Source organism: Nannobrachium achirus (assembly GCF_963921795.1).
Source record: "Nannobrachium achirus genome assembly, chromosome: 2".
Classification (NCBI taxonomy): domain Eukaryota; kingdom Metazoa; phylum Chordata; class Actinopteri; order Myctophiformes; family Myctophidae; genus Nannobrachium; species Nannobrachium achirus.
The window spans coordinates 37,180,958-37,197,966 of NC_137811.1; the positions used below are offsets into that span (position 1 = coordinate 37,180,958).

At 41.9% G+C, this 17,009-nt stretch overlaps 1 protein-coding gene across 1 annotated transcript in view; it reads left to right on the forward strand.

Moving 5' to 3' along the window:
• Positions 1 to 2,540: 2,540 nt before the first annotated feature.
• Positions 2,541 to 17,009, forward strand: part of rgl2 (ral guanine nucleotide dissociation stimulator-like 2) — a 30,037-nt gene continuing 15,568 nt past the window's right edge. Inside the window, exons 1-5 of the mRNA XM_080749651.1 lie at positions 2,541 to 2,674; positions 4,639 to 4,808; positions 15,252 to 15,299; positions 15,953 to 16,036; positions 16,493 to 16,659. Coding sequence (XP_080605777.1) covers positions 4,650 to 4,808; positions 15,252 to 15,299; positions 15,953 to 16,036; positions 16,493 to 16,659 — 458 coding nt within the window. The 5' untranslated portion in view covers positions 2,541 to 2,674; positions 4,639 to 4,649. The remainder of the gene's footprint in view (positions 2,675 to 4,638; positions 4,809 to 15,251; positions 15,300 to 15,952; positions 16,037 to 16,492; positions 16,660 to 17,009) is intronic.

The window sequence follows — 17,009 nt, forward strand, 5'->3', positions numbered from 1 at the left end:
TCTCTGGCACTGTTGCCCCTATCCATTCCAAACTTTGCACACACACACACTCTTTGGCTGGCAAACCACAACCTCCGCCCCTGATTTCTCACATTCCCCTCTTCTAGCGCTACCATGCGGTTGGTTTTTGCAGAAACCATTAATGTGTATACATGCGACCTGACAGTCGCTTATCTCCCATTGGGGAGTCTTACTGGTTCTAGTTTTCATGTTTGGTCATTAGAAACGTGTCAGAGACGCACAACCATTGAAATCCAAACTTGAAATTAACTCCAAACAGGGGGACGTGGCTAATGTGTCTAACAAAAAAACCCCAAGGAGTAGGGAGTAGATGTGCATGCTGACCAACTTCAAACTCGGCACATGCATCGGCAAAGACTTGAGGGAGTGCGGTGCCCCGTCACCAAGTCGTAGATATGCTGTTGTCCGTGGGCATATAAGGATATTGTTCAGAACCACCGATCCAAACATTATGCCCATATGGGCATGTGCATGCCAATATACAAGGTATGGGCATATACTAGTGACATCAGGGATCCCCTACCATATATGGGCAATAATATAGGGTATACAGGTAGACAGATATCTCCACATGGGCAGAAACAGGACATATTGGTTAGATAGGTGGCCCGAACCTCTAGAGTGCTAAATATACGACGCTTCAGGGCGACAAGCGACCTCGCCCTAAACATCAGGGATCTCCATATATGGGGCATAAAAGGGATTTGTTCCCCTAGCATCACAGGGATCTCTATATCTCCATATATGAGCATAAAATGATTTGTTCCCCCTTGCATCAAAGGGATCTCTCTAACAGGGCATCATTAATATTGGTGATATCAGGGAACTCCATATATGGGCGGGATTCTGTTAGTGTGACAGTGAAGCCAGAGCGTGATGTCAGAGCGGCAAACCCATTCTGGTAGAGTGGTTCCCCTGACATCACAGTGACATTAGAACATGATGTCAGAGCAGCAAACCCATAGACCGTAAAAGTGTGTAGGCCTACACGTCTACACGGACGTGGACAAGCTGTGACGTTTCTCATAGTAAAACTGCAACCCTCGGTTGCAACAAATAGAGTGCACTCTGTCAAGGTGCCAACTTGCATCTTGTGCACTCGTGGACATCATGCATGTATGGCCTAGGCCAGCAGAGTCGCACTTGTTGATGGTGACGTCACGAAGAATGCTGGTCCCTCATTGGCTGTTGATGGTGACGTCACCAGGAATGCTGGTCTCTGATTGGCTACGGGCGTAAACACAAACAGAGGACGCGGCAGAAACACCGAACGCAGTTCTTGCGTTATGGGTTGCTAGACACATTCTCTAGATTACAATTACAGTTTTGTGAATATACAATAGAAAATAAATGTCAAAAGGAATTGCAAATAGCCTAATATAAATGGGTTGTCTTGCACAGTTGTCAACTTTATTTAGAACACATTCTTATTTACAATGATGACCTGACAACATACTGTACATATAGGCCTACATATGTTGGCCTATCATTCATACATACAGGCCTGTGTAGGCTACTGGCATTATTTATTTTCTCTCCTGATGTTTGTAGTTTCACTTTGTTTGTATTGTGTCTGAGGCATGACTCACACTAGTCAAGCATGTGGTAATATTGTTGAGAGGATCAAAATGGCCCCTGGCATAATGAAAATGATGAAGTGTGAATATCTTACTGGTACCACTAGGTGGCGAGCATGCACTACTACACCTCCAGTGAAATGGACTACCAGTAATCACTCCATGCAGCAAAGGTAGGTCCCTTTAGGCTGAACTTTGTCACAGAAGCAGGTCCTTTTTTGACCTTTCTTGACAGATGATGTGTTATACACATGCCATGATTGACATGCCATGACATGACAATATGATTTGATATGATATGATATGATATGATATGATATGATATGATATGATATGATATATGATATGATAGGCTATATGACTTGATGTGTCATGTGTTGTGAATGACGTGACATGGTGATATAGATATAGCAATAATTAGATATGATTTTTGATCTAGCTATGTTATATGACACACACACACACACACACACACACACACACACACACACACACACACACACACACACAAAGCCTAACTGCCAAATTGTAGTTATGCCTCTCACACCAAGGGAAGCAGTTTTTTTTTAATAATAATAATGATATAATAAATGTAATTTTTTCACTTTCCACTTCGACTTTGCCCAGGTGATGGTAGCACAGTAAGGAACTGCGTCGTCATTAGAGAGAGAGAGAGAGAGAGAGAGAGAGAGAGAGAGAGAGAGAGAGAGAGAGAGAGAGAGAGAGAGAGAGTGTGCTATCAGCTGATAAAGGTTTGACAGGCTGTTCAGGGGACATTGATAGCAGGGGAAGAGAGAGAGAGAGAGAGAGAGAGAGAGAGAGAGAGAGAGGGAGGGAGGGAGGGAGGGAGGGAGGGAGAGAGAGCGAGAGAGAGAGAGAGACGCCCTCCCTCGTCGTCGCTGTAGGACGGATGGGCGAAAGACTCTCCTCTCATCTGAAAACAAACGGTTGTGTCGTGTCTTCTCCCATCGCCAGAGAACAGCAGCCATCCAATGCAGTGTGAATTCAGCTGACAGCACCACAGTTGCGTACTTCGCGTACACGACACCCAGCGAATGTGATTCATTTGGCTATCAGTAAGTTGCATGGAATTACAGCTTGTCATCGTTTCTTTTTAATACTGGAACCAGCCAGCACAACATTAGGGTCTGTAAGCGAGCGCACAAATAATAATTTCGTGTCTTGTGTTAAACTAAACAGGAGAGTTAATTTGTCATCACGCGCAAACTTTAACAGTTTAAACGGAATTTGTTGTTTGTAATCGTGTCGTTGTGTCGGCTACATTTTTGTGTGACAATTTTAGGAGTCAACATAGCACCACCCAATGGCTGAATGTGTTGAATAGAGATCCCTGTGAGGTGAGGTGTGTCTGACTGTTGTAACCTAGTTACACTTTGTGTACACCTCAGCTGTTAGCATACAGACGGTTAGCTTTGGTTAGTCAGAGCTAGTGAATAGAAGGCAATCAAGGCATTCACATCTCTGGAAAAACCGTTGGTTTCTGGTAAGCTTCCCAATCTTCCCAATGATGCCATTGGTTATTTCATGCATGAAAATGAACAAAATTAGTTTCCTGACCTCAAGTCATGTGATATGGTGTCTGTAGACCAATGCCACCATGCTACCCTCAGGAGTTGTGTTAAAGTGTTGTTTGAACAAGTTTGATGACAGAAGTGGATACACATCATCTTCTAGACATTTGGAGGTTTCTTAATTGTACTTTTAATCAGTACAACTTTGCACAGGGAAACATGTAGAGCAGTGGTTCTCAAATTGTTTCCAGGGACCCTCCTGGGCCCTAATTGAATGGTTCCATTTGTACACTATCAGAGTTACATGGGTCCTACTCCTTGAACACTTTTGAGAACCAATAATGGTAGCGCATACTACATAATACTACATGTAATCCACATAATGCAAACTTGCAAAATAAAATAACGATACATTTCAACACAGCCATGCATCATCATGTACTGTACATATTTACGTAAACTTTATATAGCCCTAACAGATTATATCTGATTCTGCACCCCTTCTTTATGAATTTCTGCCTCTATCTTTGTCTGCATGTCTGCCTGTTTATCTCTCTCTCACTCTTTCTCCCACACCCCCTTCCCCTTCCTCTCTTCCTGAATTTTGTGTTTACGAGATGTGTATCTTCAGGTCAGTCCAAATAGCAAAGAGGGACAAGGAAAAGGGAAACATTGGTTGCCATTCAAATCTTGACCAGTGTCGGGCCCAGTCCCAGTGAAAATGTAAATTCCATACAAATTAAGTGACGGACTGACCTTCTTGTTAACAATATTGTTGCATAATAGGCCTGTAGACCTGTTAACCCATAATGCCCTGTTTGTTTTGTGAGAGTTAGATCGGCTATTTCTTCTGCTTTACAAAAAAAGTAATAATTAAAATAAGAAAATGGCATGTTATCGCCTCTAATGACATGCCCAAAATAGGGACCCCAGGTTGAAAGTGGTTAGTCCTTAGCATAAACCAAAGGATCAGCTGTGTTTGACATAGCATAAATAACGTGCAGCAAATGCCATTGACTTCACTTTGAATAGAAGGTATGATTCTAATTTGTTTCCATCACTCTTTCTCCATCACTCTTTCTCAACACGTCATTGCCGTTCTACCTGTTGTCATTTATTCATAATCATAGTAAGTGCATTATATGGGCATATACCGGTATATATAGATAGATACTAAGAGAATTTACATGTATACATGATTATAATATATGGGTTATACATGTGGTATACATATTTATATTAGATTTAGTAGGAACAAGAATTAATACGTTTACTTCATACCCCTTTTGTAACATATAATAATGTTTAACTATAATAATAATAATGTTATTATTATTTTCTTCATGTTCAGAAATATAATGTCAAATCAATTGCACATTCTCCAAAAAAATATCAAGATGATTACATTAATGTTAACTGGCTAAGTGCAATCTGTAGTACCAAACGATAATCTCGTCCTTACATTTACCTGCAAACATATTGTGTGTGTTATCTTTGTATCTGTATAGGAGCTGGCACCATGCTCCCCCGGAGTCTACGAACAGGTGGTGTGGACCTGCCAGGGGTGGAGTCAGGAGATGTGCCTCTCATTGGTTACCGTCCACTACAACCTGACAACAGAACTTTAAATGACCATTCAGAGAGAGGAATGGTCAGCAATGAAATGGAAGTTTCACAGGTATGATTTTTCTTCTTTTTTTTTCCATTGAACTTGAACAAAGCACATGTAGGGGCGGCTGTAGCTCAGGAGGTGGAGCAGGTTGGCCAATGATCCATGGATCGTGGTTCAAATCCCGGCTCCTTCTGTCTACATGTGTCCTTGGGCAAGACACTGAACCCTGAGTTGCTCCCGGTGAGCTGGTTGGTGCCTTGCATGGTTTTCACAGCCACCGGTGTATGAATGTATGGGTGAATGTAATGCACATTGTAAAGCGCTTTAAATGGTTGTGGCCAACAAATTTATATATGCGCTATATAAATGCACCATTTACCATTTAATATATCCAACAGTCTGAGAAAGCGGCAAGTGATCTCAAATACCTTTTTAAGTACACCAGTTGTTGTTGTTGTTGTTGTTTTACATTGCATTGTTGTAAGAACGCTATGCATTTTGATTTTCAGTATGTGCATTCATAGGATTATTGTGAATTACATTCTTCCAATGGCTATTAACAATGTTCATATACGCTGCAATATGGCCATTGCAAAGACGTGTAAACTATACTGGCTTTTCTGTTCAACACAGATTAAACGTATTTAGAATGGGCTTCTTTGTGTAGAAACAGGGCACAACTTCCAGTTTCTTGAGTAAACAACAGATGTGGTTGGTTGGTTTTCATCAAACCCCAGGGGCATACCGGTTGAATGAAAGGGGTTGAGAAGAAGAATGGTGTAGTCACCACCAAAGCATGATGTCAACTCAAATGCTGTTGTTCCATACAACGAATTACTGGTTTCATAGCCTGTTTCATTCATGAAAGTGTGATCTCATATTTTCGATGTAATTACCGATCTGGCACATGTATGGGCCATACCTGTTAGAAGGTTAAACGTGAAGTTAAATTACTCAGTTGAAGTTTAACAGATATTTAACCACAGATATCTTTTGGAAGATATTTAACCACAGATATTTAACCACTTGAACCATCAATATTTCATAAATAGATTGTGAGCTTGTAGAGCTGCTTGTGAGCTTGTAGAGCTGCTATTTTTGGCTAAAGTTCTCAGAATATGGACGCTAGGGTTCAAGTGGTTGCTATCACACCACGATTTGGAGGACCCCCTGTAATAATTCTGAGGACCCCCTAGGGGTCCCGGACCCCCTGTTGAAGACTCTTGCCATAAGGTATGGTACTACTGAGTACTGACACAGGACAGTGCAAACCTGCTCAGATATAAACTTCAACTAACTGTGAAACTGTGTTTCAATACAAGAATGTTCAAGGTGACATCAGTTTTCAGACAATTCAAAAGTAAGGAAAGGGTTGCATTTGCTTGGGTAAAAGTTGTCATTGTTACAGCAGCATATATGATTGCTGGATAAAGTAGCCTATGTAAGGTGGTCTACAGAATGTTCATAAAGGTTAGTTGTTGTTTTTTGTTTTAGTTTATTTCCTTTAGTTTGAGCCAAACCATGTTAGATTGTTTCGAGATGGACATTTCATTTTACTTAACCATTTGATATGTGCAATTCACAATCCACCAGTTCTTCTCAAGTCTCCTACCGTGTATAGTGAAAATGTTTACATTATATTTGTTGAACAAAAGTTTGTTTATCTGGACTTCAATCCTCCATTCTGTCCATACTAATCCATTTTGACTGAAATGATGCATCTTCCGCGCACACACAACCCTTGGCCCTTTGCTCTCACTTGACAACAATTGCACATGATCTACTATCTGCTTGATGGCTTTGGTCTATCTTAACACACGCAGCCACAAGAAACTCCCTGGAGGCTAAAAAAAGACATTGCATTGACTCAGCTCTCCAGCTGAGCTGACTTCCTTCTTGGTCAGACCGCATGATAACTATTGGGCCTGATGGTAAATAATATACATGCCGGTCAGCAGGTCGATTCTGTTGAACACCTGCTCCCCTTGCCACAGTGCACACAGTATACTGTATCATAGGCAATCCCCAATGACTGTCTGTCAGGCGGAATCCAATACAGCAACTTGCTCATTATTTAATGAGGGCAGACGTGGATGCATGAGAATGTGTTATACTTTGTCGTAGTACGAAGACTTTTCAGCTTGAAAGCGTGAAATGACACACTTTTCAGTTTATTGTCAGTGAGCGACGCAGTCCTAAGATTAAGTTGTGCGCTGGTGTCGTACGCTGTAAATACCGGTAGCTCTACAAGCTCACTGTGTGTCGCTGTGCAACTTTTCTGCAGACTCAGACTTTACATTATTACATTACCATGAGGGCTAATTAATTAATGGGTTATGCATTGGACACCAAACCTGGACAGTTTGGTTTGATTGAATTTGATTCCTACAAGGATATTGAGTATATTGATGAAGCTATTTGATTCCCACAGTATATTCTATATAGAACTTTCCCCTTGAACACCACAAGTTCATACATGACAGAGGGTAAATATTAAGGGGCATGCAGGGGTACAGATTAAAGTGTGAGAAGAAGAGCCAAGAGAAAGATAGGAAGGAAGCGGTGGTAGGGGTTAAGGAACACAAAACAAAAAAACTATAAGACATATTCATGTATGACCCTCATTCAGAGATTAGACTTGTGTAATATACAATACAATGATGGTGTCAGCTGGGTAGCTGTATAATTGTTTTTTCCAAGGTTTGCTGTATCTTGGAAGCATGACGACACAGGCTTACATAAAAGGAAGGCGTTGTTGTTTCCAACAGTCTGGTAGACGGAAGTGGAATTTAAAACGGTGTAATGGCAATGGCTCAGGAGGTAGTGTGGCCACTTGGGAATCGGAAATTCCTGGTTCGATCTACGACTCCCCCTGGGTTAGTGTCAGTGACGTGCTGGCCATTGGGAAAAGCGGGACAACTCCCGAACGGCCGGTTCATTCCCAGCCGGTCCAGGCCGGCCATTAGGAAAATAATTAAAAATAAAATGTCGGCCTTCGTTCCATTTTGGGGGCTGGGCGGCCAACAAAGTAAATCGTCACTGTCTGGCAGAAACCTCATATCTCCAAGTTTCAAATTAATGAATTTTTTTGAAAAGCAAAGCCCTGCTTCATCATACAAGGCCGTCGCACAAAAGTAGTGAAAACAGCCGATCTACAAGCACACAACGCCTCGCGGTGCGAGGCGTTGTGTGCTTGTAGATCGGCTGTTTTCACTAGTTTAAATCATTTTGAAAATGATAAATACAAAACAAACGGTTTTAGACATACAAGGTTTCCACCCGACAACGACAAAATATAACTCATGTAATTGGCCCACTGGCTTGTCACTCGTCATAATCTGAAATGGCAAATCTTTGAGTAGCAGCAGCGCTATAGAGAGAGATCTCTCTCTTAGCGCGCAATGAGGGCCTCTACAACTCTTTTTCCCGGGCTGAATCAGGGGCCCAGCACGTCCCTGGTTAGTGTGTCCTTCTCATAGTACATCTCATGGTTGTCTCTGCTGTGTGTGTGTGTGTGTGTGTGTGTGTGCGTGTGCGTGTGTGTGTGTGTGTGTGTGTGTGTGTGTGTGTGTGTGCGTGCGTGTGCGTGTGCGTGTGTGTGTGTGTGTAAATGCAATGCACATTGTGAAGCACTTTGGATAAAGGCGCTATAAAAGCAGCGTTTAACATTTACCCTTTAAGACAGGGTGATGATAGAGAGACTGGAGTCTAGTACATCATGCCATGTTTTCTTGTGCTCTCCAGTAGTCAATGTACACGACATTCAGGAAAGGCATGGCTGTGTTAGTTGTGATGGAAGGAGAGGGGAAGAAAAATAGCATCGCAACACGACAGCACGTCCTGCTTCCTGTGTTTGTCTCCGCTTATTATGTACTTCCTGTATTGGGGTGGCGGTGGATGGAAATAAGAAGAAAAGGAGAGCATTGAGTCATGAAAGAAGTTTCATGTTTTGTGGGGAACATAAACAAATCAATGGTTGAACTTCACCACAATGGTGCAATCGTGGAAAAGTAAGAATTTCTCTTCTTTAATTTTCTTTTTTTTGGGGAATGACAGGAGCTATAAAATAGACAATGGCTGGAGGTTCCAGTCCATTCTCTTATCATGATTTTTCTCACGGAAGAGAAGAGAACATAACCTGCAGTACAGTAGCCTAGAACATGATCCTTATCTTCTGGCCTTGAAGGTAGCTGAAGCTGAACTACAAATTGTTTGGCAGATTGTTTGCCAAATCTTTCTACATCAAAAAGCAGCTTTCTCTGACCCAGATTCAGATTAGTTTTGGAATGCAACTTCAATGCATGTTCCAGTGAATATGCAGTAGTAGTTAATGAGGCATTCAATACATCCAGCAATGTCTGAGATGGTATGGATTCAGAAAATAGCTCATGTTGTTTTCAATGTATTTTCGCACCTCATTTTATAAACTTTACATTTGTGCCATTTGAGGTGATTGATTAAAACTACCATATGAGCCAAGAGAACACAACATCTGTCTGTGGGGGGTTACCAGGTTGCTCTCATTTGAAAGTGAGAAAGAACGTTATGTCTGGTGGGGGAAATGCAGTGCTGAATATGAATGAATTATAATTTTACCCGTTTTTACAATTCTATATTAATATCTATGTGCCTAGCTAGCCACCACTGAATACCCCGACACTACCTACAGTATGATTTCTCTGTCTGCGGTATGCTACTGATGATCTAACATATGAATATTCCCTTCCACTCGTTCCTTGTGTTCTGTCTGTTTTGTTGTACATTCAGGGATAACAATAACAAGAGTCTAAAAGCGACTTGCTCCTTAAACCTAGTCTCATGAGGTCCGCCTTGCCGTATTACGTCATCAATTCTATTGATGAAATCACATGTGCAGCAGTGTAGAGGACTATGGAGATGGGTGTCTCGGTGAGGGGGTGGAGAGGAACCGCGGCCAGGGGGGGCCTGCTGGGTTAGGGTTGTGATATATATATATACTAGAGGTTCGCGGCCGCTCACATCTAGAGTCCACGCCCGCTTCTTTACTAAAAAACGTTTTTTTTTTTTTCACAAAAAGTAAAAAAAATAAATAAATAAAAAATAAGAAAAAAAAATTTTTGTGGAAAAAAAAAGTTTAAAAACAAAAAAAAAATTTGTACCGTAGTGTACTGTACTGTACTGTACCATACTGTACTGTACTGTACTGTACTGTACTGTACTGTACTGTACTGTAGTTTATGGTACTACTGTACTGTGCCGTACTGTACTGTAGTGTAAAAGTACTATATAAAATCCAGATATTAAAGTTTGTATTATTATTATTATTACCCTTATTATTATTATTGTATTATAATATCTATCTATCTATCTATCTATCTATCTATTGATAGATGTGTGTATCCAATCTATCTTTCTGTGGCTCTCAGTATAGATAGATGTGCTATATTAATTCCATATATTATTATTGTTAATAATATGTGTTTTAATTATTATGATTGTTTTTCTTATAATTGATTCTCTATAGTACTATCTATCTATCTATCTATCTATCTATCTATCTGCAGATAGATAGATACATCTATGATCGATGTATCCATCTATCTGATGCCTCTCTATGGGGGGAACTATTGTGGCGCAGCACGTTTCCGGTCGGACATATTTTACCGGCGGACGCACTCCCTGTTAGAAACTGCGCATAAATAAAATGCCTAACGTTATGTGGCTGTAATGGGATGTACATACATGAAGATTATGGTAATGTGATCGGGACTCGTGCCTAAGTGATGGACTGTACTGGAATGTGGACAGTAGTGCTATTGACTCTGCAAACGTGAGTACATCATTTGTTTAGCTAACTGTTAGCCTTGTGTTGACTTCACGTCAGCAGCACGTTACGTCAGCAGCACGTATGGCGCTGGTGTGACGTGGGACGTCGGCACGTGTGCCACGTGATCAGTCCTAGCCAATTGGAGTGCTGCATTTGGTCGTGTCGCTGAGCTCCGCTCTGTCTCTCTACTCTCTCTACTCTCCACCCCCCCATCCTCCCCCCATCTCTGTTGCTTGCAGCTTGCAGGCAGTTACTTAGTTGGAGTGCGTTGTGTTTACGCCCATTTGTGACGCAAATCGCGTCGCCGGTCAACGTTGGATCATTCCGTCAGGAGTGGCTGCTCTGCGTGAGGCAAATTTTGTTAAATTGAAATAAATGCGGTTCAAAGAGTGGCATGTTTAAAATGTGGACATTTTAAAATTTTCACGTTTGTTCGACGTGGTGGCTATGTTTGTGAGAGGTGTTTGTGGGAATATGTAGCTAAACATTCTGGTTTAGGATTGCCTCCAAGTGCTCCAATATAGATGCTTGATATATATATATATATATATATATATATATATATATATATATAGCAGGAAACCGATGGATTGTGCAGTCCAAGTAGGGAATGAGGCTTTACTCCAGGTGAAGGAGTTTAAGTATCTCGGGGTCTTGTTCACGAATGAGAGAAAGGGGAAGACGGAGAAGGAGATCAGCCGGAGAATCAGAGCAGCAGGAGCCGTTTTGCAGTCGCTAAATCGTACTGTGGTGAAGAAAAAAGAGTTGAGCCGGAAGGCAAAGCTCTCTGTCTACCGAGCAATTTTCGTTCCTACTCTCACCTATGGTCATGAAGCCTTCCTAGGAAGGTCCTCGATGCGCGTCCCACTGGGAGGAGACCCCGTGGCAGACCAAAGACCAGATGGAGGGATTATATCTCCAAACTGGCTTGGGAACACCTCGGTATACTCCCTGAGGGAGTGGAGGAAGTTGCTCGGGATAAGGAAATCTGGAGGTCTCAGTTGGAACTGTTACCCCTGCGACCCGATTCCGGATAAGCGGTTGAAGATGGATGGATGGATGGATATATATATATATACACACATACATATACATATATATATATATATACATATATACGTTTATGTGCATAAAATTACCTCCGGGGTTAGGCTGGGGTCACGAGTCAATGGCAGCATTATTTTGGGGTTGGGGCAGGAAAGTTTGGGTGGGTCGGGACCCATTTAGGTTTGGTAAGCCTTGTGCTAGACTGAGGAAGAGGACAGGCCATGGGGTCACCACAGCAGCCACAAGTTCCACAACCACAGCAGCCATGGGGTCGCCACAACCTCTTGGATTCATGAAGGTGCAGGGTATTTCATGGCAATCCAGCAGCCTATTGGACACCTAGGCTAAAATATTCTACCCCCATATTCTGTGCACTCCCCATTGCTGCTAAAATGCTACCTGTATTTTTTAACCTATGCACTTAGGACACTTAACTGCTTCTAACAGCAGACAGCCGGTGGCTGGAGCCTGGAGGCATGATATTTTCTCGTTTTCCGTTCATCCGTTGTAAGTCACTAGAGGGTCGCGGCCCTTCGGGCCGCTCACATCTAGTTAAAAAAAAAAAAGGTAAAAAAAAAAAAAAAGGTAAAATTAAAAAGTTTAAAAAAAAATTAAAAAAAAAAAAAAAAATTGGGGGGGGAACTATTGTGGCGGAACTATTGTGCCGCAGCACGTTTCCGGTCGGACATATTTGACGGCCGGACGCACTGGAGAGAAGTAGGTGTTGATGCCTTTCTGTTGTTGTTGGAAATGAGTGGAGTTGTTGGCACATCCCCCTCCCTGTGCCTGGGGGAGTGTTGGAATGTTGCTGCAGGCCCCATAGCCTGGGGGGATGGGTGTGGGAGCCAATGAAGGGCGGTCACCATGGCGACGGGGGGCGAATTGGGCTGGCTTGGCTTCAAGCATGTCCGTTTTGTGGAGGCTTCATGTCCGTGCTTGAAGAGGCTTCATGTCCGTGCTTGAAGTGGGCGTGGCCTCTAAGCCACTTGTAAATATAAGATTGTGAATGTGATATCACACAGGAAAGATGAACTGATTAGATTATTATGCTATTATTATTGTTGTTATACTGTATTGTCATTGTTGTCACGGTCTGCGGAGCATGCCACACCAACATTTTGCTGCTTGTTCTCTCTCTCTCTCTCTCTCTCTCTCTCTCTGCCACATGAGTGAGTGACCAAATATACACCCTCTGGAATCTTGAATCCTATTACATGACAATAAAAAGTATTCTGCTTCAAGTTCTGGTCACTTTATAAGTACATATGTAATAGTGTTTAAAAAAAGCATATTCATGAATACTGATTTGAGTAAAGGTTTACATAACTTCTGTTGATGTAGGCCTAACCTAACACAAGATAGCAACAAAATACTTGCCTGCACCCTTACAGGGGGTAATAATGAGATAGCTAACATGCTAATAAGCTAATCCTCCTCCCACACACAGTTGTGAAAGTCTCCACCTGTGTGCAAACACGGCGTCCCTCTGCAATGTCATTAGCTCCTTAAACAAACAGCTCGCTTCCGGCTTTATTAGTTAGTTCACTCAAAGTTTATAATGCCTAATTTGTAGTCTATATATGGGACACAATAAAGCATTTGTGTTAAAGGATGGGCCAGGCTTCTAAGTCGGTTAATTACGCGTGCTCATGAGTTTGCTTGCATGTGGTCTGTTTTTGTATAGGAGGATACACTGTGGAACTGGTTTATCAGCATAGGAAGGTCATCTACAAAGGGACAAGAAGCAGAAAAGAGGGGAGAGATCGAAAGAGAGGGGGTATTGTTCTGGAAATAGCTGCAAGGCATTGTCTCTGTGTGTGTGCGTGTGTGTGTGTGTGTGTGTGTGTGTGTGTGTGTGTGTGTGTGTGTGTGTGTGTGTGTGTGTGTGTGTGTGTGTGTGTGTGTGTGTGTGTGTGTGTGTGCGCGCGCCTGTGTGCGTGTGCGTGCGTGTGTGTGTGTGTGTGAGAGAGAGAGGGAGAGAGAGAGAGAGAGAGTGCATGTTGTGTATATGCGCGTACACATGCTCGTGCTAGAGAGAGACGGTGTATAGTGGGGTAAATGAGTCACCACATACGACTTCCCTCCTATCTTTGCGTGACTAGTGCACGTGTGTGTGCGAGTGTGTATGTGTGTGTGTGTGTGTGTGTGTGTGTGTGTGTGTGTGTGTGTGTGTGTGTGTGTGTGTGTGTGTTTTATGGGTGTGTCCAGGTGATGCAGACACAAAGGGGCCGGACCTAGCTCCTGCTTCAGGTGTGTGTTTTTGTGTGACATACTGTAGCCACAAGACGGCAAAGTCTCACAGACAAACACACAGTACAGAATTAGGTCAACGGGCAGTGTAACAAAGATAGTCAGGAAAAGAAAAAGAACTACCAGGCTGATGACAGGAAGTGGGATAGATGCTGTTGGCCAGTTTCTTCTGAAGATTTCCAGGAAGCTAGGGGATTGCTACCAGCCTGGACATGCAGTGTCGGAGGTAACCATTTTTTTCCTTTCTTTTTTTTTCGTGGGAAAGAGCCACCGACAAATTCCCATTCACTCACTGCAGAAGCAAGCACAGACACTGAGCAGAATAACTGGTTTGAAGTACTGTATACAATATTATGCAAAGAGATTTGGAGATAGGAGACGGGAGAGAGAATCGGTAGGATACATTGTTTTTGTTTGCAAGCGAAGGCTGCTGTAAGTGGTGAACTTTTATCAACTCTAGTCACGGTATTTCATCAGTCTGGTGGATTCTTATTCATGCTAATACATCAGTCAGATGACCTCATTAGGATATTGCATACTATGAGCAACTGTATAGATCTAGTGATATGATCTGCTTGTGTGTTTGTTGGAAATGTTCTAGTCTGCATAAACTGTCTGGAAAGGGCTTGGTGATGTCAGACACTATTGATGACGTCACTGTGTTTTGCTCATGCATTCTTCATTGTGGAAAATCACAGTCGCACGGGTTTGAATGTCAGGAGAAGTGTAAAGTGATATTGATTAGTGTTTTAATTATGGGCACTACCCTCAATGTCGACGTACTTAGAGGATATATTGGTGGGAGCACTTTGCTGCTCTGGCAATTTGATTCAGTTGTCAACTTCTCACTTTGCTTGACAGGGGAATCTCAGGTATCTGCAACCTCCTTTTGAGTGTGTGTGCACGCTGTTGGGTGGGTGTAAAGCTATGAGTCAATGTTTTGTATTAAGCAATATTCTTTAGTAACATCCTAAAGAAATATAGCTGTCATGGTATTATTTGCTGTACATAACCAGACCATTTTCCCATTCATGGCTTTATTTTTGTGTTAAATCAAACATTACTGAACTTACCTGAATAATGGAGTCAATGTTCGCTAAACACCATTGCACAGTTAAGAAGTCATGGTCATTTTAATTTATTTCATTAAAGTATTCTTTTCACCAGAGAGTATGTTCTGATTAACTTTTCTGGCTTCAAATGCATTCAAATACAATGATAAAGCAACTGAGAAAATGTAACTGTGCAATGATATTTAAAGTGTATCTCAAACAAATTCCAAGTATCTGCAAATAGATTTTTATACCTTAATATAATTCAATGTCTGCCTCAAATCAAGAGAGAGGTGTGTGATTTAACCTTTATAATGCTAAATTATATATGTGTTATATGTTTCTTTTCCTCAGGTAGAACCATCACCGATGAAGACTACATGGTACTGTCCTCTGGACCTAGTAAGGACAACTCAGTTACCAAGTGGAACATGTACTGAGGCTAGGGATGCACTCGTACTGATACTGGTGTGAGATATTAAAGGAGTAGTTCACCCTCAAAATGACTTTTTTCTATTGATTACTCATGCCATGGAGACTTGAGTTCAACGACTTGAGTTAAATTCAATATTATTGAACTCCAGTCTCCATGGCGTGAGTAATCAATAGACAACATTTTAATTTGGGGGGTGAAGTACTCCTTTAAATAGCATTAGTGGAAATCCACTTTGCCGGAATCACATACCAAGACACAAGCATTATCAGGACACTAATCAATCTGAAGCTTTTTGAATTGCTAACCCTTTTCACACATAGGACATTTTATACACAGTAAACTCAAACAAATGTTTTCAGTATAGGTATAATTATTGAGATTGCTTGGCACACAGTAATACCCCATGTGTTACTTTTAATCTGAGCATGTACTCACAAGGGTCTATTTGTACAATCTATCAGTCAATATTGTACAGTGCAATACTGCACTTATCATTTATCATTCATAATTAGGAAGATAAGGATAATAAGGAAGCTACCACAAGGTTCTGCCGGTACATTTGAATACAACTTGATATTGAGGTGAAGCAGTGACCGTGGTGTTTTTCTTGATTTTTCAGTCCACTGTGGTGGAGGAAGAGGAGGATGGAATCATCTACACGGTGGTGGTCAGACCACAGCATGGGGTCCCCACCAGTCCAATGGTAACTATGTCCCTTATAAGAATGAACTCACCCATGACTGACCAAGACATATGACACCAATGACAACAATACTAGCTGCTAGCGAGAGAGAGAGAGAGAGAGAGAGAGAGAGAGAGAGAGAGAGAGAGAGAGAGAGAGAGCGGGGAGGACAGACAGACAGACAGACAGACAGGCAGATAGATAGATACATACATACATACATACATACATACATACATACTGTACATACTGTACATACATACACAGATGGACTGATAAACAGACTGATTGGATTGATAGATGGACGGATGTATGGATGGATGGATGTCCTAACGGACAGATGCCGATGAATGGTGGATATTTATCTTGTCACTAAAGCATCTGTTTCCTACTATCTCTCCTCTCTCTCTTTCTTTCTCTCTGTTTCTGTCTGTCTCTGTGTGTATGTGTGTGTCTCTCTTTCTCCCCCCTCTCCAGTCTGCGACCTCTCGTTCCCAGAGTGTCAAAGCGGGGACAGAAGAGAAATTGGTGCGCCATCTGCTCCACTCCTTCTCCATGGGAGACACCTCCTTCTGCACCATCTTCCTCTCCACCTATCGCTCTTTCACCACCACCAAGAGAGTGCTGGACATCCTCAGTGACAGGTAGATCAGCTACTGTATGTTGTGTGCCCACATTACATTATTTATTTTCCCAAAGGTTCATTTTGACGTAAAGTCACTTTTCACATAACAACAATATACATGTTTACCAATCATTTCCCTCTCTACCAGCAGTTATCAGCTGGTGGTGTGTTTTCATGCAGAAACAAATTGCCCTCTTGCTGTATTTTGGTGTTTTCACTGTTTGTTTTGGTTTCTGTGCTACATTTTTGTGCTACCAAAACAAACTGTGAAAGCTGCCAAAACAACAGTAAAAACCTGTTGTGACGTGTTGTGACCTTGTAGATACTGTATGCTGTTTTGGGGGAATGTTCCCCTCAAAATAGGAATCC